The 23,403-nt window shown below is 43.6% G+C and overlaps 1 protein-coding gene across 5 annotated transcripts; it reads right to left on the bottom strand.

Annotated features, from left to right (window-relative positions):
- Positions 1-23,175, bottom strand: cep131 (centrosomal protein 131). 5 transcript variants are annotated; one of them, XM_085417128.1, is made up of 30 exons: positions 23,029-23,175; positions 20,718-20,914; positions 20,543-20,631; positions 17,816-17,927; positions 17,180-17,307; positions 16,743-16,847; positions 16,439-16,618; positions 16,185-16,302; positions 15,945-16,061; positions 15,221-15,416; positions 14,626-14,720; positions 14,426-14,545; positions 14,094-14,289; positions 13,900-13,994; positions 13,616-13,795; positions 13,337-13,528; positions 12,839-12,976; positions 12,636-12,761; positions 12,278-12,394; positions 12,065-12,094; positions 11,558-11,660; positions 9,760-9,961; positions 8,602-8,709; positions 8,319-8,436; positions 8,136-8,210; positions 7,539-7,681; positions 6,935-7,112; positions 6,578-6,811; positions 2,249-2,309; positions 1-2,142 (listed from the first exon to the last, which is right to left on the bottom strand). In XM_085417128.1, exons 2-30 carry the CDS (start codon positions 20,901-20,903, stop codon positions 1,988-1,990), a joined length of 3,897 nt encoding a protein of 1,298 aa, XP_085273254.1. In that variant the 5' UTR covers positions 20,904-20,914; positions 23,029-23,175; the 3' UTR covers positions 1-1,987. The 5 variants fall into 5 exon arrangements, with proteins under 5 accessions (XP_085273254.1, XP_085273256.1, XP_085273255.1 ...); XM_085417130.1 differs by having other exon boundaries at positions 6,578-6,774; XM_085417129.1 differs by lacking the exon at positions 12,065-12,094.
- Positions 23,176-23,403: the final 228 nt, after the last annotated feature.

Raw genomic sequence — 23,403 nt, 5'->3', positions numbered from 1 at the left:
TGTTTTCCAAACATTCTTTGCCTTTTATTCTCTTCACAGTTTTTCAAAGAATCACAATGAATAATCATAAAAAACAGACTAAAACAAAATGAACTAGTGCATTCAAGAGCTATAGATGTAATGCTGAGCAGGAGAGAGCAGGAATGCTTCGTATAATGTTGCAGTGAATGTGTGCGTGTGGGGGTCAATGCAGGTCACAATGGGGAGGAGAGGAAGCACACACAAACACATGCAAACACACAAAAGAAAGGCTCACTGGCACTTGTAGGACGGGCATGCGTGAGGAATGCCAACTCACATCGCCGCCCCTGTCGTGTCCGAGCCCAGCTGCCCCCCGCCTGCTGTGCCGACGGCCACAGTGGCGGCTTCAGCTTCGAGGCCTCCACGCTGACTCACAGTGAAACTCAGGGAGCGTGTGACACATCAACCACCCATGTGGGATTTTTTTTTTATTATTATTATTATTATCTGTGCTAAGCAGAGAGGGTTAACATTGATTCAGGTTTAATGGTTAACTATGTGGCCAAACTAACCCGACTTTAAACCAGCAGGGTCCCGGTGGATTACGTTTCACACATTGGGGCCTGGACGACTTGGAGGTCAGAAAAAACCTGACATACTGTATTTAGATAGACTAAAAATGGAGCGGTTAAGGTCTCACCGTCACACTTAGTAACCGTGTAAATGTTCCTCACAGAAGGAATAAAATACAATTTCGTCTTGAGAAGGTTTGAGAAAAGCTTCCTTCACAACCTTGACCTTTCTGTGGACATATTACACCACGAAGGTCGTGTACGAGTCCTAAAATAAATAAAGCAAGATGAAAGAATAAATATTTTCTCATCTGGGGTCTAATTTTGAGACTGCCGGGGCTTTTGCAGTCACATTATGCTGTACCTAAATAACAGGCCTTACTTCCATGTTTAGAGTTTCTCTCTGCAACACCCCTCCCCTACTCAGTCTACGAACCGATAAATCCCCTCCCCCCGATGACTTTCTGTGATTTTTTTTTTTAACACATATTACGCATGTTTGAGTCATGGTCTGTCACAGCGCCGCCTTTGAAGCTCTGGTCACATGATTCGTGCCCCCTTAAATCCACCAAACCACCCTGCTCGGTCCCAGCTCTGCTTTCCTAACCCTATAAACATTTTCTATGCACTTTCCTCCTTTGCTTCACCCAACATCTACCTCAGTCCCTCTTCTCTCTTTTTTCTCTTCCCTACATTCAGAAGCCACTCTGCAATCATCTGACCACAAGCTCTCCTCAGCTCAGTTTCCTTTAAGTTGCCTTTACGTCTCATCGCTCTAACAACATCCTACACTCTCTCTAACGTCTGAAATCTGTGTTAGTAAATTTCATCAAATCGCTTCGTTAGGTCTAAAGTTTGGTCGAAGACCCGTTAAAAACAAACCGCTCAGAGCTGGGCTGCAGTGAGAAGTGGGGGGAGGTATGGGTCCTGTAATTAGCGCTGGCCTTGAGGGGACGCTGGGACAAAAATGCATGACTCAACAGAAAAAAAAAGGCAGAAGCTCTGCGTCAGCTCTCATGCTCATGGCTGATCTCGGGCCTTGGTTGTGAGCGGCCCTCCAGACGAAAGAAGAACAACCCCCACTGTGTCCCACGTCACACCGGTGCAGGCCTGGGCTGGTCTGAGAAACATCTGGAACTGTTCGGTGAAGCACATCTGTGGGGAACATTTCTGCGCCCCAGACAGGAAGAGGAACATTCACAAAAAAAAAAAAGAAAAAAAGAAGGAACAGGAAGTTCACCTGGTCTGTGGCATTTAAATGAGGACGTTCAAACACAACATGCTCCTTCGTGACGGTCAGGGGAACGGAGCGAGGGGGTGTGTGCAGTGCTTTTACCAATTTTTGTATTTTTAAAGTGAGGTAGGGCAAAATTCTGAAACTTGTTCAACTTTCAAAGGGTCCACAGGTCCTGTCTCGCTGCAGGAAAAACAAACAAACCAAAGAAAAAGCAGCATCACAATGGTTGGACCCCGGCGTGTCGGGACGGGCACGCTGATGAAAAGGTCCACAGAGAGATGAAACTGGACATCCTGTCAGTCACTTCTCCAGCAGCTGCTTCCTCTGCTGTTCCCACAGGGCCTCCAGGTGATCCGCCCTCTTCAGGGCGGCCTATCAGAGGAGAGAGCATTGTTTAGACACGTCTGTCAGTCATTCCTGATCACTGTGCTTTCATATCATTCACGCCCCGACAGGCAGACTGCACGTCCCGTCCTACCTCGTGCTGCTTCCGAAGATTGTTGACGGTTTCTTCCTTCTTCAAGATGGCCGATTTCACTCTGGTAACGCACAGACGAGAGGACGTTAATAAAACATTGCTGGGTCGTGGGTTTGGATTTGCTCATTTCACTTCCCAACAATGGGAGCTGAAACATGTTAAACTGGTAAAAAATGCTTTTTGTAAATATGCGCAAGAGTGGCGGGGGTGTTGAAAGGTTTTTAATTTATTTTTGGCCCCCATTTGAAGAGGCTTTCCTTCTCTGCGGGCTGTAAATACAGATGTGTTTTTAATGATCTACCTGTTTAAATAAAGGTTAAACGACTCGCTGCGCCATCCTGTGGTATGAAGTGTGGTTACACAAATGTACAGCCCCAACGATAGTCCAGCTCCTGCTGATACCTCTTCAACACAAACACAAAATTGTGGGTATAAAGTCACAGGAGCTGTTTCTTCACATTCTGCTGATGGAGTTAGTGACACACACACACACACACACACACACACACACACACACACACACACACACACACACACACACACACACACACACGTTTAGCTGAAATATCTTAAAAAAATGGATGGAATATTTAGGAATAATACTTAATCCGAATATTGATGAGATTATGACTGATAATGTAGGAAAACTACTTAGTAGGATTAAAACTAATTTGGAGAAGTGGGGCACGCTGCAGTTGACATTATGGGGCAAAGTAAATACAATAAAGATGGTAGTAGCTCCTCTGATTAATTATTTCATTGGAATGATACCAATTTGTATTTCATCACAAATTTTCTTAGGGCGCCTGCTTAGTGGGCTGCCCACTGCTTCACTGAGTGAATGGGTCAAATGCAGAGAAAAAACAAGTAATTTCCCCATGGGGATCAATAAAGTATCCATTATCATTATTATTATTATTAATATGATAAAACACTTCCTTTGGGATGGTGGCCCTCGGATCAATCTTGGTAGACTGTACCAACCGAGAAAAGAAGGGGGTCTGTCCCTACCCAACATAAAACATTACAGCATGTCATTTGAAATGTCCAAGCTGTGTAAACACTGGGCAGCAACAAATTCAAACCTGGACTGGGTCATAATGGAAGGTGAATCGGCCTTTCCATTTACCCCCATTGAGGTGCTGGCTCAAAAACCGGACAATAAAGGGAATAGAGTAGATAACCCTATTTTAAAGTTTTCAAAAAATGGTGTGGCAACAATCTGTCCCCATACTTTCAAACATATGCACCCTGTGACACAACCCAAAAATAGAAAAGGTAAACAAAAAGAATTTATTGGCCACAGTGGCACATAAGATTAATAAGTGATTTATATGAAGATAACACACTCATGTCTTTTAAAGATCTGACAGCAAAGTTTAACTTGGAAGAACCCGGCCATTTCTGGTGAGACTAACAAATGAGAGACTGTCTGAAAGATCAAATAAAGTTGTCTCAGTTGTCTCAAAGAGAATTTCCTTCTACTTCCACTCTTACTTACAAAGGCATTGAAATGGTATAATTGATGTCACTGGGTTAAAAACAACACATGTAAAAGTCTTAAAAGTATTTGGGGAAAAGATCTGGATCGTTCCTTTGACGAGGGAACATGAGATTCAATCATCTCTGAAAATGGGTTTTACATTAGGGAGGCTGGAAGTAAATGTATCCAATATAAAACTCTCAACAGGTCCTATTACACACCAACGAGACTTTATAAAATGGGAACTGGTAAAGATGTCCTGTGTTGGAAGTGCCAAGAAGCAAAAAGGTACGCTAGTACGTGCTTTGTGGGAATGTCCACTGGTCTCCTCAATATGGGAAAATGTTTGAAAATATATGAAGAGCTGGGTGAAAGTTAAATGACCTAGATCACCGAGATCGTGCCTATTGGGGGACAGACGCGAGGTGCCACGGTTAGACAAAGCAGGCTTCAGAGTGTTAAACACTGGGCTTGTGACTTGTGTTCGTCTTATTTTAACACTTTGGAAAGAACCTCGGACTCAAACCCTGAAAGTGTGGAAGGAGAAAATGACTGAAAATGCCGCACGCGAGACAATGCTGGGAAGACTGAGCAGCAAGACAGAGACTAACAGAACCATGGGACAGCTTCTGTTTTTATGGGTCTACAGCATGATGACAATGTGAGATACAGTCTGAATAAGAATTAAGAGTCTTGTGTGTGCAACAGTTTATTTATAATTACTCACCCCCCCCCCCCCCCTTTTTTCCCCTCACCGAGTGTGGTTTTTGTTGTTTTGTATTGTTATGTTTGTTTAAATGTTCAAAAATTAAAAAAAACCTTTAATTACAAAAATAAAAGAAAAATCTAATTTCAACAGCATTTCTTAGTTTTTCTACATAATAAAGAAACGTTGCTGTAGTAAATGAAAGAACTACAGAAGCAGTTCTGGTGCCTCAGTGTCAGACTGTACTTAGAAAACAGAAAGTTTCCATTAATTCACTGATCTTTGTTTTTCTTACTGTGGACACACTGTAACGAGCAGAAGCTTCTATAGCCAACAGTGGAAAGCTGGAGCTTTTCTCCAATTTAATCGTTTGCCTCGTGTTTATTTACTTTGGGGTACTTCACATTTTTCAAAGCCATCCGGTCTTTGCTGGGATGATTCTGGCCCCCGGGCCTTATGTTTGACACCCCTGGTTTACATGTGTCACGATCTGGTCTGCATATTTAAACCTCAGTAAAGAAAAGAAAGCAGAGCTCTTAATATGTTCCTCAAACTAAAAATAAAATAATTAAAAGCATCAAAGAGTGATCCTGACTGTATCAGACCCTCACAGTCACACATCAGGGATATTTTCCTAAAGCTACACTGCCAGGTGCTTTGGGAATGTGTTTAAGTGGCTAATCTGTGTGCCTGATATATGCTGTCACAGGGAAGTTTGCTGATATTAAACACAGCCTAAGCTTCAAATAATGAGGCCAGTGTATGTACACAGGCTTTACACAGCATTTCCTATTCTGTTTAACCCCACCCACACGCTGTTTAAGTCTTGTGAGGCACAGGAAATGAGAAGACAGTCTGCTTAGCGGTGGTTTCAGATTGAGAATGAACTGAGGTGCTGCACTTTAGTATGTTTGCCTTCCTTGTGACATTTCCTGACATTAAGAATAAACTGAAATGCGAGCCTTGATAAATAATATGCTGATAATTTAGGAAATCGTGTGTGTGCTGCCTTTGTAAGCTAGTCAGCTCCAGTTTCCCAGGAATCCCTTGACTTGAATCATCTTGTTACTTTAATGACCTGAAACGCCGACTGAAGCCATCCTGCACCAGTGTTGGATGTCACCAGTGCTGCAGCCAGGTTGAACATCTGGAAAATTGCCACAGTACCTGAATGTTTATTAATCAGATTCAGTGTCACAGAGCCGGCCTTCTGCTCAGGAGACAAACGTTTCAGAGCCGCACTGAACGTCGCGTTCACGTTAATCAGGTCACCTTCAGAATTGCTCCAACCCTCTGTCCTTCTCGTGTTTCGCATCTCTTACAAACTGGCAGACATTCAGTGGAGCTGCTTAAGGTTCCACCTTTTATTAAGTCTGAGCTTCACTTTCAAGCCGCGTGCCAACATTTCTCTTTGCACCTTCAACAGGGGGAATCTGTAAGCAGCCAGCAGGCCTCTGACAAGACCTACTGAATGTTTGGACACTGCTGCTGACCTAAATCCACAGGCAGACAGCTGGAGATGGTGACTCACTCACAGCTTTGGCTTCAAAATGGTTACACACATAAAGTTAATGTCAGAACAGATCATTTAAAAATTACAGGTGGTGACCAGTGGTACCGCTCAGCCTTCTAGTACAGCGGTCTCCAACCTTTTTTGCACCACAGATCAGTTTAACGTCGGACAATATTTTCACAGACCGGCATTTAAGGTGTCGTGGATAAATACAACAAAATAAAATGATACGACCAAGACAAAAACTGTGGTATGTTGTAAATATAATAATAAACGCAAATTCACTGTATAATTGTGTAACTTTATTAGCAGCGTCCTCCTGAAATGCGCCAACAACATTGAGAGTAACGTTGTCCTCTCTTAACGATAAAAACCCTGAAAATCATCAATTTCACACCCGAGCCTCAACTCTCTTTCCCAGTAAATCCAAAGGATGTAATATTTGTTGTTTCTCATTAGTTCCCAGTTTCAACAATGGTCCATACTAGTTAAAGGTTGTGCTAGTAAAGAATTAGACCTGATATTTGAAGCTTAATTGTGTTTTTAGGGGTTTAAAACTGAAAAATAATACAATTCGCTTTTAAAATTTACCATTTTACTTAAATCATTTTGTCCCTTCCAGCTTACCGTTGGTGGACTTCTGCCAGTTCTTCCTCTTTCTCCCGTGTGACCCTTTCCACCTCCAGCCGCATCCTCGCTCGGACTTCTGACACCTCCACCTTCAACCTGTGATTCTCCTCCTCCGTCATCACCAAGCGGTCGGCAAACTCCTGCCTTATCACCTCCGCCAGGTTGCGGCGCTCCTCCGCCAACTTGTCCCTGGCCTGATGAGGGAAGTTGGAGGAATTCTACCGGATCTGTCTAAACATATTTTCCATTTCTGTGTCTACTTTCCACTGGCTAGTAAATGTATAATACGGCAAATAATCTCAAATCACTTCTAAGCTGCAATTTTAGTTTCTCTCTCTGAATGATGCTCCTTACCTGCGTGATCTCTTCAGTTTCCTGTTCTTTCTGTCTAAGTGCGGCCTGCAGTCTGATCAGCTCTCCCTCCGTCTCCATTTGCTGCTTCCTCAGGTCCTGCTGCTTCGCCACCGCCGTCCTCTCAGAGCGCTCCAGCTCCCTCAGCTCGGTCTCGTACTTTTCCCTCACGCGCTTTAGCCTGTAAAAGGAATGCAGAACACAAATGTGACTTTTAATATAGTTGTTAAAAACAAACTAAAAAAAATGCCCAATGCTGTACTATTAAAGCACATCCACGTTAGAGATGATGTTGACACAGAAGGAGTCACAGCTACTAAATGGGCCTTGGATCCAAATTTAGGTAAAAGGGGACCTTTGAAAGTTTCTCACTGATATTTCACTAAATGATGAAACATCTATGATAAAAAACACAGAGATAAATCTGCCACCAACAGCAGAAACTGTAGTGAATCTTTACTGGGCAACAACCCAGGTTGCTAGATTTTTTGTATCGTATTCAATGTCTAATAATGTCACACTGTCTAAATTAGACACACACACACACGCACACGCACGCACACGCACGCACGCACAAGCACGCGCACACGCACGCACACACACGCACCTGTTTTCCGCTGCCCTCTCACACTCCTCTTTGTCCTTGCTGGTCTCCTCCTCCAGCGTCCAGATGGCGAGCTCTATCTCTTTGTCACGTTCTCTTCGCAGTTCTTCTTTTAGCTCGCGCTCACGGGTCAGCAGCCACGCTTCCTGTGGACACACAGAAACACGCATGCTGTTAGTCTACACACATGGCACTGAATTCTAACACTGTCAGTTCAGCCTCATCTGTCATCGCGCCCTTTTTAATTCTTTTTCCACTGTCAGTGTTTCTGCTTTCTCTGAGAAACAGTTTCATGTTTTGCTACAAATCCACAGTTTGATTTGAGGAGAAAGCTGGAGGGTAGAGGTCAGCTGGAAACCTGCCACATTCCTGTGTTGTGACACGCACATTTCAACATTTCTGTCTGAAACTGATACACAAACTGGAAAAAGGAAAGGGAAGGGATAATAATCCCAGGCAAACAAGCAAGAGAAGGTAACCTAGATATCTACATGTCAGTTAGTCAAACACTTCCCACTGACAGAGTATACAGCAGCCACACTTCAATCTGAAGAAAAGAAGAAGCGAATGAGAGCAGATACAGCACAAGGCTGCACAAACCTCTTTCTTCTTGTAGTTTTCTTCCCACGTCTGCTTTTCGATGTCCAGACGCTCCTGTAATGCCTTCATTTCCACCTAAACGCACAAACAACACTCAGCGTGAGACTTTCAGATGGATGCTCGTGATGCTGATAGAACGCAGACTTATTTCAGGCTCTTGACGCGGCTCTGCAGTGTCCTCACCTGATGTCTCCTCTCCTGCTCCTCCCTGGTCTTGTCCAGCTCTTCTTTGAGGGCTCGTCCAGCCAGAGAGCTGTTCTCCTCCAACTGCCGCCGCAGATCCTCCAGCTCAGCGCGCTGCCTGTGACACAAACACAAACCAGTGCTTTGGAGATGGACAGAAACATCAACACTCATCCCATATGCCAAAAAACTGTTGACTCATTAAGGATGTGTTATATGGGAAAGGATCCTGTAAAGATCCATTAAAATAGCTCGTGCAGATAAACCTGACCTTTGACCTTACCTTGCAGCCAGCTGGGCCAGCCTCTCTTTCTCATCAGCGACCTCCTTGTAGAGACGCCTGCGCTGCTGCTGCAGAGACACCTCCTCCTCCTGAAGCTGCTTCTCATATCTGAGAGACAGACACACAAACACAGACGATGACTAAATCTGCACAAAAGCCTGTAAAACACGCAGGCGTCTAATTAAGAAACAGCTGCTAACGTGGACTGGTGTGTGCCATGATGTGAGTAACATGAAAAGCCAGAATCTTTATTTTGTCTCTCATCTGAACCATGTGAACACTAAAAATATTCATCAGCAACATGCAGAGTAAACTTTAATGATGGAAGGTCATCTTCACGTCAGCTGGACTTCACTTTAAATTTAAAACTAAACCTGCGTAAGTAAATAAAATTCACCTTTTTTTAATGTAAGCACATTGATCTGAATGTCTGAGTTTATTTTAATATTTAATTAATATAAAATGCAAACAAAAGTCTCATTTTCGTACCAAATGAAAGCCCATTGTTCCAAGTTTGCATTTTCCATCATCTTCAGGATTTCCAGCACTGACTCCCTGCATGAGCAAAGGGCTGACTGAGGGCTTTTTTGCAGCATTGAGATGTTTTTATTGGTGTGCGCTACAATCATTAGATTAGCTAATGTATCTCATTAATCCATTTAAAACTATAAAAACAGGAAAGGATTAGTGGAAGTATTAATGCCTAATGATGCTGTTGCATTAGCAGGGCTTTCCTGCATATAAAAGCACTGGTGCCCATGAAAGAGGTTTTGTCCTTTCACCAAAAGGAAATCACGAGGACTGTAGCTAAAGAAGGTTTTACCTTATTTTAAAAACAAAATGGGGTCAAATTTATCAAAATATAGAACACGTGTTAGTCAGCTGATTGTAGCACAAGCACAAGAAGAAAAGGGCATTTTGGATGTTGTTTTTTTTGCCTCAGATCTTCTCTAATCCAAGGTTTGAATGTCACACTGAGTGCCACCCCCATAAATGCCTGATCTAAAAGTTTATAAAACATTGTGCGCTGGAAATTCATGTAGTCTTGAAAACTGATTCCAAGACAGTTTAATGCTGATGTTAGCTGTTTCTGTTGCATCTGTTTGAGCATAGAGAGCCTTGGGCAGGTAGACAGAGTATATACTGTGACACGCCCACCTCTGTTTGGCTAGCTCCCGCTCTCTCTGGCACTGCTCCTCCTTCTCCTTCTCCAGCTGCTGACGGAGGTCCTCGCACTGCCGGACGTAGCGCTGGGCGGCCCGGTCGTCCGCCTGCAGCAGCTCCGCCTCATGGAGCGTCCGCAGCTTCTTCAGCTCCTGCTTGTGTTTAGAGATCAGCTTCTGGATCTCGGGCTCGAGGCCTGAGAGGAGGAAGAAAAAATGTTCGAGCTTTAGATGGACAGGGTCTGCACGATGTTTAAAGCTCACAGGACAAACTTTTAATATTCACTTCTTTAATCAAAAACCTGAACGTGTTAGTGAAGTAGAAGCAAACACAGGAGAGAAATGCCTCTGAAATACAGTTCTACATCCTCGGGCCTGCCACAAACGCCTCATCAGCTCTGGCTGACAACAGCCTGTGACGTTTCATGGAAGCGGCCCACAGCAGACAGAGCAGTGGAACAGCACGGTCAGCTTTTGGAAACTGTTGTTCATTTTGCCCATAATCCAAGCTACACACAGAACAACTGCTGTGTTTGCACTACTTAGTTTATTTACCAGCATTTGTCTGGTAACTGTCAAGCACATAATACAGCTCTGACTATGCCAAAGTAAATGAAAGGCCACACCTTGGACCCAGCAGACAGCAGATAATTTTACCAGAGGCTGTGTGAGACTACTGGCAAAGAGCAAGACATCCTTACTAAAGTCGTTTTTTTGGTCCACTGTAAGTCCACTTTCGTGCACTCTGAGGTTCCTTGACATTAAACGATCTAATTAAAATCAGTATTACCTTTTTAATTAGCCTCCATAAAGCTAATTGTCCGACATGAACCACTGCAGAGCTCAACAGTGAAAAAGACTGTTATATTACAAATATCGATGCAAGGCATTACAAGCTAATATTTACCACACCTCTCTAAATAAATAAAGAGAACATAATTATATTCCCAGCTTCAAATCAAAACCAGAACACGAATGAACTCAAATAGTTTCTACCAGTTTTGAGGCTGACTGTGGCCTTCAAGTTCAAAGTGGAAGGCCCTCTGTTGGTATCTTGTTAAACAGCATAATAGACTAATTGATAAATAATCTCAATGCAAATGAATGCAAAGTGCTGCTTTCATTACACTGTTTGCTTATGTTTTTGCTGTCATATTGTGCACTTGTGATATAACAGGTGCTAAGCAGGAGGAATCTCTGAAGTGCGTAGCAACATTAACCTGCAAAGTTCGGGGACGTGAAAAGTCTGAGACTTTATCAGCACAGAAGAAAAGCTGAAGGCCTGTTAAGACTAAACCAAAACAGAGCTTTTACATATATGAATATATATCCACACATGTTGTTCGTCTTGTCTTCCTCCTGTCAGCCTCAACCGGTAAGTTGAAAAGGGATTTTTTCCTTCCCACTGTTGCCAAAGTGCTTGGTCATGTAAGGGTCATCTGATGGTTGTGGTTTCTCTTAATAATTACCTTAATTATTAGGACCTTTGAGGCGACTGTTGTTGTGATTTGGTGCTATAAATGGGAATAAATTCCATGACACCGTCTGATACCTTTGTCAGGAAACTGTGTTTCAGATCTCATATGAAATCTGAATGAGTAAAAGGCGATATGTGAATCTGAGAGCGTGGAATCAGAAATATTTATTTTCTTGATATAAAGTGAACAAAAGTGTTGATAAAAACAAAACGTCTTCCTGGAGCAGGGTGCATTCTTCCTCTTTGCCTTGTGTGTTTGAGCAGCGCTTTGGTAAAGCTGCTGTAAGCTCAGATTTCCAGGCTCTGTCTGCGCTACCTTTGACTGTGATCTCTTTGATCTTCTTGGTTTTCTCATCTATCCATTTCTCCCGTCGGATCTTCTCCGTGGCACTCATCAGGTCTTTTAACTTCTTGATCTCCTGTTGAGCGAGGGAGTCGGGAAGGGGAGAGGGTAAAATTATGGTATCAAAGTTGAGCGCCACCAAAATGATGAAGATCTTTAATACACAAGCAGCACAGTATCTGTCTTTCTAAACAAAGTAGGGTGCTCTTAGGTGACTTTGACACTGGGACAGTGATGGTGAAAGGTAATAAAAGGAAAAGTAGGGTTAAAATCTTTGGCAAAGAAAAACTTAAATAACATCAAGAAGTGTAAGCTTTTTCATCTGAATGTAAAATGTAGATAAATGAAAGAGACTCACATGCAAACAGACTGGCCAAGAGAAACAGTGTGTGGAAAAATGAAATGACAAATGATGGAAGAATGAAGGAAACGACTGTTCCAAAGATGACTTAGTTAGAAGAGGGGAAAAAAAAAAGTTACCTCGCACAAGGGACCGAGAATTTGCCACACCTAAAAGCAGGAAACAAAACACGTGTACAGACAAGAAAGAAAGACAGTAAAGAAGAAGGAGGGGAAATAGAGAGAAAAGAGAAAATTAAACAAAAGCAGCACTGCAAGAAAGCACGACATAGTCACGCAGGAGGCAAAGCAGAGGCAGGAGAGATCTGCACAAGTGCTCGGGACCTCTCTTACCATTTCATGCTGCTCCTGCATCTGTGCGATCTTCTTGGTGTACTTCTGGTCCACCTGCTTCAGTTCTCCCACCACTCCTTCACAGCGCTCGCTCAGAGCCTTTTTATCATTGATGAGCTGAAGAAACAAACATTTTTCAGATGTGATGTTTAAAAAACACTGAAACACTCAACAGGAAAACATCGAAGACCGTCGAGACAAGCCCATCTTGTTTACCAACTCTTTGCATGTGTGCTGTATTGCTTCATCATTGTCTGGACCAACATCAACCTTTATTGGCCCGATTATACAAACAAGGTTTGAAAATATTCGAGTAGAAACCACGTAAATTAATAACAAAGACGAAACGAGTGCATACCTGATCGATGAAGGTGAGGTGTCTCTGGATGGTGGATTCATATTGTTCCTTCTGGAGCTGGAAGTTCCTGCTCAGCTCCCTCTCCGTCTCCTTCACGTGTCTTATCGTCAGCTCCCTCTGCTGGGCCTGACAGACATGACACGAGCTGTAAGCGCGACCATCTAAAGCAGGTAAAAACAGCGACAAGTGTTAATCTCTCCTACCAGAGCGGTCTGCAGCATGTTGACGGTGCGTTTCTTTTCCTCCAGCTCCAGTTTGATCCTCATCATGGAGCCGGTGAGTTCGGCAGCAGTGGCCGACGCCTGCTCAACACCGGCCAGCTCCTCCTCAGACAAAACAGCCTGAAAGCACAGCGAAGCCAACATGTCACCTTTCAGTTTTAGATAAAACAACCAGGGACAGACTCACAGAACATCTATCCATAAATTTAAAGGGCTGGCTTAACTAGATGGTCCTCAGCAATTATAGGGAAAAACACCTGCACACAGTCACAGTCTGTTTATTCTCAGCCCACAGAGATTTATGGTTATTTTTTAACCAGTATACCTAACTGCGTTTCCTTTACTTAAACATAATACATGTTTTGTTCTGTTAAATATTCTAAATCAAACCTTTAAAGAACCCAAACTGGTCAGAAACGTTCAAATCTGTGTCAGTTTGCTAAATGAAGTACATTGTGGCGCTTTAGCCAATAAACTGACCTCTCGGTGTGATCCTGAGGTGACAGAGCGTGGCCTCTCCTGCTCTGACTTCTCCATCTCATCCAGGAAGCTCATGATACTCTGCAGCTTGGCCTCAGAGAGCAGGGCGCCCCCATCTGGCAGTGCAGGGTGGTGGCTCAGCTGGCCGTGACGCTCCAGGTTATCAGTGGTCAAAGAGTTGGAGTTCCCGTCCTTTAATTACAGCCACAGCGTCATTGTTAGTTCACAAAATTTCTTACAAGAAAAACCATAAAAATTAGTGCAACATAATGCGCTGACCTCATCGATCCAGGCGTATTTCTCTTTGCGGTAGCACTTCGGCTCCGACAGCCTCTCCGGCTCCTCCTCCAACAGCTTTAGGGTGTCCAGCAGCTCATTGAGGGTGGTTTTAGACTGAGCCCTGCTGGATGAGGCTCCCTGCCTCTGGTCCTCCACGCTCACCGACCTCTGCAGGATCTCCTGGAGCACAAACAGAGCAAATGTGTTTAAAAATGATCAGATGCAAGAATTAGCAACAGAAAATGCATGGTAAAACAAGGAATATTGGAAATTTTCATTTTTACCTGGGAACACTGAGAACCTCTGCGATTGGACAGAGCTGGGGAAACAGCTCTGAAGCTGAGCTCACCCAAGTCAGCCACAACATTTAAATTAGAGTCTGTGGAAACAAAGACACTATTTATGTTAAATGCAAAGTAGTTCAATTTCGTTTCAGTCTTTAATAAAGTCTTTTGGGACCGAGACACACATCACAGACCTGTGTTCTTCGTTTTAACATCTGTGGGCGACATCGGGTTGTTGTTGTTGCTCGGTGAAGCTGGACTTTTGTTGGTCAGGGAAATCTTGGGCGTTTTTTTACGTCCTCCCACACCAGTCTGCCTCGAGTTTTCCAACTCCACCTCCAGAGTGTGCTGCGTCTCTGCGGCCTGCTGCACTTTTATGTGCTGCGGTCCCTGTGTCACACCACCAGAGGGAGACAAAGGACAACTTTTAAACAGAGGGAGACTTTTACATCACGACTATACAAATAGTATTTTCATTTAAAACATCACTTAAACACTCAAGTAGGGATTACCACAAAGCACGTACATCAGGCGTGTTTGTTTTGGTAGCAGTGGGGCGGATCAGGAGAGCTTTCTCCTTACGGATCGGTTTCCTCTCACTCCTCTGATGTGGCTCCTGGGAATTGTCTTCCTCTGCTCTGTCCTCCTGCAAACCCAAAAATATTTATTTAACATATCAATACAAGGAAGACAAAGAATCGATTACCTGGAGAGCTAAGCAGGTACCTGGGAGCACTGAGAGCCTCTGTGATTGGACAAAGCTGGGGAAATGGCTCTGAAGGTCAGATCACCCAAGTCAGCCACAACATTCAGATTAGAGTCTGTGGAAACAAACAATAAATCAATAAACATATTACTGCTACTTTATTCATGCTTACTCATAACACTCTCCTGGCAATCAGACAAGACTGTAGGTAGCTGTAATATTTACATTATAGTGCTGAATAACAACAACCAGGGCTCTTATACGCTGTATATTTTTAAAGACTACATTGGATTTTCCACTGAATATAAATTACTTCCTATAATATTTGTTAATGAAAAATAATGAGACATTGTGTCCTAAAATGAGCTGCAAACACATTAACAGTAATTATGTGGGAGTCAGCAGGTGGAGGAGGGCATCTACTAATTGGAAAGATGGCGGTTCAACCCCTGCTGCTCGAGAACCGCGATACTGAAAGATACTGAGTGTGAATGTTTGATAGAAAGCACTCAGATGTAGGAAAAAGGCCTTTTATGAATGTGTGTATGAATGAGACATGTTAGTAGAAAAGCACTATATAAGAAATATTCCACTGCAAAGTGAAACAATGTGGACCTGTGTTCTTCGTCTTAACATCTGTGGGCGACATCGGGCTGTTGTTGCTCGGTGAGGCTGGACTTTTGTTGGTCGGGGAAATCTTGGGCAGTTTCTTTCGGCCTACCACGGCGGTCTGCCTCAGGTTTTCAGGCTCCGCCTCTGCTGCGTGCTGTGTGTCTGCTGCAGCCTTGTGAGCTCTTTTCTGCTGCAGCTCCTGTAACAGACCAGCAGGGGGAGATAAACGTAATGCTGATGATAAAACTGTGCAGCACTCAGACACAAAGTGACAATCAATGTCTTTACAAAGTAGACTTGGATCCACAAAGCCTCCTTTCATATATGGACATGGTGCTCTTAGTTTTACACAGTTGCATAACATCCAACAGCAAACAGCAGGCCGGAAAAAATGAAGCTAGTGCCAAAAATCCAATAATTGAGGCTGGCTATAGAAACAACTCAGTCCACAGACTCCAATTTTAAAACGTCCAACTTTACAGCAAAAGCACTAATGTTGAGTCCTAAACCAATGGGTGACCTCACAGTGGCGACATCCATCTTTGACATACAGTCTGTGGTTGCTAATGCAGTTTTTAAATGAAAATCTTTACTACGAAGGTCCAACGAAACATGTTTCACAATTGCATTATAAAATATAACATCCAAGATTAAAGCTATCTGAGGCTGTTCTGCTTCAGTCTCATAACTTTATGGAACCACATGCTGTGTAATCAGAGGTGAGCACCTGGATGGCAGCGAGGCGGGCAAGACGAGCCTTCTCCTCACGAATCCGTTTCCTGTCTTCGTCCTTCCTCTGCTGCTGCTCCAGGCGCCTCTCCTCCTCTGTTCTCTCCTCCCACTCCTTCGACAGGAGAGATGCAGATTGTTTCAGTGCAGCCGCAAAACAAGGAGAAAGACAAACCCAGTTAATATTACGCCGAATAAAAGGGGAGCTGTGAGACAGCCTGCAGGGGCACATAGATACCTTTCTTTTACTGTCAAGGATGCGTTTGAGCGCTGCCTGGTTAGCGTGTCGCTTCTTGGCATGGTGTCTGTACCAGCGCTGAATAGTGACCGCCGCATGATTCACCTGCTGAATAAACCTGCAGATACACAAGAGAAGTGCTTGTGGTTTTTTTGGACAAACGTCAGTTTTACCACTACTTTCAGGTCGCCCAGACTAAAAACAACAGAGCAGCTCACACGCACACAGTGGAAACACTGTCATGTGGGTCTGACCTTTCAGCCTCCTCCTCTGTCACCTCCCTCCTCCGTAGCAGGACAGGGCTGCCGTGCTGAGCTGACACTGGGGATTTGTTGTTGGAGGCGGGGGAGGTGGTGGAGAAATTTTTCTGGGACTTAGTGAGGGAGCCGCTCTCCAGCGACACCTCGTCGTTCGCTGTGGCTTTCAAGATGTTACTGAAAGAAAAACGGAAAATAAAAAACTTTAATCGAGACGCAAAGCGGACTGTAAATGTGAAGATAATCGACGACGTGTCACTGAAGCTGTGTGAGGGAGCAGCTCTTTGATTTCAGGACATACTTGAAAGAAGGCTTCTGGTTGGAGCTCTTAGGTGTGAGCGGCTTCTCCGAGTAGTTATTGTGTAAGATGGTGGTGACGGAGTTACCCACAGCTCCCTTGTTGCTCCTGTGCAAAAATAACAAAACCAAAACAGGACAATCAGACTCATCAGCTCATCTTTCCCCACTTCATCCTCCCGCAGGCATTAAAATAACTAAGACATATTCTTATCCAATTACAATCTCAGCCCACGCAGGATTTTTTTTCTGACATATTTCATGGAAGAAATATTCTGTGTGGGTGGAATTTTCTGAAGAAATATCAGCTGCTGTGATCAACAGGTATGAAATACGAGAAGCGGCTAAACATTGAGAATTCAGCAATGCAAGGAGACACCTGGACTATTGTGTGTGTGTGTGTGTGTGTGTGTGTGTGTGTGTGTGGGAGACGAGGCCCACCTGTTGTTGGCAGTGAAGCTGGCAGCCAGAGCGATGCCAGGCTCTCGTTTCTTCAGGCTGGTGGGAGAGTCCACGCTGCCGGTGCTGCGGGAGCTCGAGTGCGGGGGGAAAGCTCTCGGCTGGTCGTCCTTAACGGTGGAAAACAAACAGTCATTACACCCTGAAATACTGCAAAACACGACAATCTAGAAAGTGTGTATGATTGGAAAGACACAAAGAGTTTGTTAAACATTGTTACTGGTTACTTCAGCTGCCAAATAACTGAAATGTATCTGCTTGTAAAGCCGTACTGTTTCAACAATTTTTCAAGATTCAAGTGTCTCCAGCCTTTGATCTTGTCCTTACAGTGTGCCTCAGTGCTTCGTCTCATTCATCAGCTTTTTATCGGCACTCTTTGTGTTCATCACGTCTTCAGCATTCAAACATTTCCAGACGAGAATCCCTGTCGGGCCGTTGTGGAGTTATAGCAGTACTGTACGTTGTAGTTTTTTATGAATACATCAGTTGGAAAACTTGACAAACTTGTCAAAATAAAACTTTTGCAGAAGAGAAACCTGCAGCGAGCCGCGGTAAATAATTCCTCTATGAAAGGTGTAAATATGACGACAGAGTGAGAATAAGATCGAAGGTAAATACCAGGATGTTCCATGTGGTTCTGTCTGGCGAGGTCTTGCTCAGGCTCGCCAACTTCTTGCGTCCATCGGAGCTGCTGTCAAACAGGGCCAAGTAGTCCTCCCTCTGGTCCTCACTGAGGAAAACAACAGGCAGGAGTTAGACCACAAACACAGACAGATGATATCAGAAAGAACATCTGCATGGAAGGATACCACTGAGAACAGAGTGTTATGAAGTAGTGCTCACATTACTTTATCATTGTAACATGACGCATTACTGCGACTGTCACCACGATTTTATTTTTATTTCTGTTTGGACAAAATAAAAAAACAGTAATGTAGCTACGGGTGTGCCATGATGTGCAAATTAGAGCAAAATCGGTTAAATCTGGCACGAACGTACACTCGTAGACTCAACTTCCTAAAATAATGATATCAGGCTATTAATACTCTGTTAAGAATGCTAGTCGGTTGAGAGCTGTAATGTTTAAAGAGTGGTCAAGAATTGTGAACTGAACTGCGGTTCTGGTTCCACGACCTGCAGCTTTACTTGATTTTGCTTTTTTTGCTATTTTTTAAAAGACTCAAATGTTACCCGTAAGCCAAAAAAGTCTTGAAAACATCATTAAATGTGGCTGAAAGCACTATCTGGGTGCAGCACGGGGGCTTAGCAGTGACACAAAGCAGAAACTTGAGCTGTGGCTTTTAGTGGGAGCTTCTGTGATAAATGTTGTAATGACAGCTGCAGAAACGCGTCTCATCCTTACTCTTGTAGCCCCAAGCGCTGGAATTCAGTATGCAGCAACTGACCGTCTGCTGGGGGGAGTATGGGCTGGGTTATGGATCCCATGTAAACGCATGCATATGCTGATCCCACGGCTCATCATGCAGCCTTCAAATAGCTTTATGCACCAAGCTGTCCGTCGTGAGGCACAGATGTAGGGTGACCTCCTGTCTGGCTCGGCCTCTGCTGGTGTTTCCGTCTGTGTAAGTGTGTAAATGAGCGTGTGTGTCTGTGAGGGAGGGGGCTGAAGCCAGCTGGCCCAATGAAAAGAAATCTGACAACACTATTCAGGCTGCACATTCCTTTACTTTTTGCTTTAGGAGGAGGAAGCAGCCGAGAGGGAGAGGGCTGGCGAGTGACCCAATGACAGCCTGAAAAGGACTCTGGAGACTTTTGGAGGGTGAGGGGAGTGCTTAGTATGTCTTTACATTTAAAGCCCCTCAGCTTTGCATCCTCAGAGGCAGGAAGGGGAGGGCGGCAGCTGCCACACAATGCAACCACAGCATGCACACACACTTCTTCTCCTTTCACTGTGTCCTTGTGGAAGGGGGTAACCTGACCCCAGAGGTACCAGCCCTCCCCCTCTAATGAGGGACAAAGCAAGTCTATGCACCCTGCAACCCCCAGCAACAGCCACCCGGCACCCCTCCGCTCTTTATCATGCAAGAGCCGGGGCGCCAAAATTCCCATTGTCCGAGCTGCTGGAGCGTCAGGGCTGCCAGCTGTTGCTCGCTGAAGAGAGACACTTTGGTTTAAAGAGCAAAGGTGAAAGAGACACACACGGCTTCAAGCCTGCACATTATCTAAGATGTACGCATTCTTTTTGACTACAAACATGACCTTCAGATTTCAGATCTTGTGCGTTAGTGGAATGATGCTTGATGATCTAACAGAGCCCAAAAGCAGGTTTTCCCAGGCTGATTAGCAGAGTATGTGTCTCAGTACAAAGTGTTCTGTATAAACTGCAGATTGTCAATGTCAGAGATAAGGAAATAGAAATTCAGGGCTGCAAATGCCGGACAGTCACAGTGTGCTATTACCGACAGAGGTTTGTAATAAGGAGCAGGAGCTTATCCAGATAACTCCAGGTTTAACGCACTTCTTACTGGGGTGCATTGCTCTGGTTCACAGTATTACTGAGATAAGAAATCATCAAACATCAAATCATAATCAGTTCTCCAGAAAACAGCATCACCTCTCCTGGAAGGTCCCTCAGACGTCTTTTCCTTTCTCTGCGTTCTTTGGTGAAGCTTTGCTTTTTTCTGCTGCTACAAACAATTTTATTTTCTCTATCCTTCAATATAGAATACCAGATAAGTAAAGGTAACTAAAGTACTTGTTAATCATGTATGTAGGCCAAGTCTCTATTTGAATTCTGCTTTTGTATTTATTCTTCACCCACAGACTGTTTAACATCACTGTCACTGCAGATGAAAGAATACAATCTAAGACTGTGTGCACATCTAAACATTAATTTAAGAGAGTACGCAACTGTCTTTATCTTAATGATGGAGCTGTCATACCAATAGTTAAATTTTCTTCCTGGCTTCAAATAGACTGAATTTTATTAGGATAGCAGCTCTTTGTGTAAAGCCCGCACACATTCAAGCAGCACTTACTATACTTTTCCTCTTGCACACACTCACATCCCTGCTGCTTTACCTGCAGCAGTTGTGTTACTTTCAGTCTGTATTGTGTTTAACCTCCACATATTTTTCCAATAGTTTATCTTCATTTGTTAAAATCAGTCGCTCTGTTGCCAGTTAAGATGATGCCAACATCGTCCCTTTCATGTGAACGCGCTCACAGATAGATTGATAAAAGCTGGGTTGATTTATGACATTAATAATCATAATCACGTGACTGCTTAGCCTGATTGCTGATGTCAGCAGAAGTGCAAGTAAAAGACATCTTGGCTATGTTGAACGTGCTTCATTGTACAGTGCCCAGATTCTATGTTTGCACCTGATGTTGGCCTGCTGGTTGACCTGCGTGGTGCTGTTGGACCGCCTCAAGTTCTTGATGGATCGCGAGCTGCCAAAGCTGGTGTCGCTCTGCAGAATAAAGAGCATTCCAGACATTATGTGAAGAATTCAGAAACAAGCATTTCTACATTCTGATTTAATTATCTGTGACTCACTAAAGTGTTGCGTTTGCCTCTGCTATCGCCCGCCACAGAGACCGAAACAGAGCGAGAGAAGCATTTCCCCGGCGACGCACTGCTGGGCCTTTTGGACATAGACAGCTGGGAGCCTGACAAGCTGAGATCCAGGGCGTCTCCTGAGACACCTGATGGGATGGACGAAGGGCTGCGTGTTGTGTGCATCCTTTAAAAACCTGGAACAGAGTTGAATCGACACGGTCGGCCACAAATGCCATTTCCCTGAGGATTCAATGTGCGAAACCACAACAATAGAGGAAATAACAGCCATTTTTTCCTTTGGCTGCTTTGTTTCCCGTGGTAACCAACAACAACACCACGCACTACTTTTACACCAGCTCAAAAACAGAGAGAGATGTGAAAACTAACGAATGATCCTGATGGACAGCTGCATAGTGGTAATATTGCATTGATAACGTGAATTTTATAATTAAAATGCACTCCTACTCCAGGATTACTACACAGGAGAAAAGCGCTTACAGCTCTTCACAAGTTGTCTGGATCACAAAGAAGTAAAATACTACAGTTGCTTCTTTCCATAATCCTAACAACTGACAGCTTTACATTTGAGCAGATTGAATACAGAAAAATAGACTCACATTGCTAAATAATATTGAACAAGCACTTAGATATCTCAGGCTCTTAATCAAGGGTGGGCAAAGTTTTTCCCAGAGAGCCATTAATTAGTTGAGTTTGCATCATTACACTAAAAAAAGGGGAATGATTTAGAGGTGTAATTAACTCAATGATAAAAGGCAAAAAAAAAAAAAACATAACAGTTTGCACGGTTAATATTTGGTAAGACTGCCTTTATTGTTCAGCACAGCCTGAACTCTTTTCCAAGCATCTTCAGGAATAGTTCTCTGGGTTTCTCAAAGACATTCAAAGCTCTTCTGTGGATGTTCGCTGCTTTTTCTTTCTCTGTCAAAATGATCTGACAATGCTTCCGTAATGCTGATGTCCAGGCTCTGTGGAGACTGAGCCATGATAGTGTGTTTTTATTTCCATATCCCTTGGGGATAAATAAAGTCTCTCTGATTGTGATTCTGAGTCTGATATGCTTTTACTGCAAAATGAAGCAACTGCCAATCAGGCTTTTTCCAGAAGCTGCTGCATAATTCTATCAATTTTGACAGTCCAATGGCTGAAATGCACTCCCAAAGAAAAAATTTGAACGACCTTCAGAAAGCCTGGAGAACTATTGTTCAAGACTACTTTAAAAATGGCAAGACATTCTGAGTCACTGGAGCAAAATATTAAGAAATGAGTGGGATGGAGTTTATCACAACGCTTCTCTTTCAGTAATTGCTTTAAAGCAACCGTGTCTACCTGCTTCGTGGATGAATAACTCAGCAGTTAAAAAAAAAAAAAGAATCCAACAAACAAACAAAATGACTTTACTTGTCATTTTATGATAGCTGCTCCCCACCTGCACTGTTTGAGAACCACTGGACTGAAGGAAGGTCACAATACCGAAACACCTTCCACAACAAAGTCGCGCAGTTATCTTAATTTTTATGAAAAATATTCCCAAACTTTGGAATCTGAAAATCCCAAATCTTTAATTACACCTCCAATCAACCTGTGCTTCCTGCCACAGGTGCTCACCTGAGACTCTTCACCTGACGTCAGCTGCAATGCCCCCCAACAAATGAAGAATAACACCAGTCACGTTAGTTTTAAATACCTCCAATTAAAACGTCGTGCTATAAATAACGCGACAGTATCGGTACCGTGAATTTTTTTTTTTAACCTTTTATTTATTTAGACTGGTTCGGCCCACTTAGCCATAAATAAGGCATGTTTGAGGCATGAAGCTACCGTGAATGTTTACCTTTCCGAGCAGCTCTCCTACAACATGCTCGCTCCCGACACTCCGGCAGGTGTACCTTTGTTAACTACATTAGCCAATCGTCTGTTCTCAACCACAGAAGTCTCTATTGGTCGTTACAAACGAGAAACTGAAGCAAAACAAACCCCCAGCACGCTAACGTTAGTTTCACTAAGCTAACGCAGTTATTACAGCTGCGTAAGCTTGGTCTCCCCGTTGGCTAAACCTGTGAAAATCGGTGTGTTTGTCTGTTTTACCCTTTAAAAGCATTAAAACACTGCTTCTGATTTGCAAATCAAATCTGTAAAGCTCTGATGTAGCTCAGCTGGAGAGAAATAAAAACGGCTGTTATTTAACTGAAGTCTGGTCAGAGCTAACTGTTCACTCCTTTAATGTTGCCCCATCAACCTGCCAAAAACGCCCGTCGTAAAAGCAATAACGTCAGCGTCAAGTACTTACTTTAAAAGCGGGATGGCACCATAGCTGGAGAGCCTGAGGACGCCTCACTGATAGTTAATCCCCAACACAATCCTCTGATAACCAGTGAAAGTAGTCCGTTGACTCACAGCACAAATATAACGCTTTAACATCATCGCTGTGGCAACACTGACAATCGCCTCCCTTCGACGTTTCTGATTGGCGGAAACCAAACTAAAGCTTCCTCATTCTTGCACCTGATTGGTAGTTCAGAGGCGTCTGTATGCTGCGCATATTTCAGGGGGCTTGGAGGGGGGCGCGTCTCAAACCACGGTTAGGTTGACATTGCAAAAAAGGAGACGTGAAGGAAAAAACAAGATTTTCTCTAAATTATTATAAAATAATCCGCACATTGCA

Source organism: Rhamphochromis longiceps, linkage group LG8 (assembly GCF_057381845.1).
Source record: "Rhamphochromis longiceps isolate RC_006_pf linkage group LG8, R_longiceps_female_GT1.1, whole genome shotgun sequence".
Taxonomy (NCBI): Eukaryota; Metazoa; Chordata; class Actinopteri; order Cichliformes; family Cichlidae; genus Rhamphochromis; species Rhamphochromis longiceps.
This window is presented reverse-complemented; position numbering and strand designations above follow the sequence as displayed.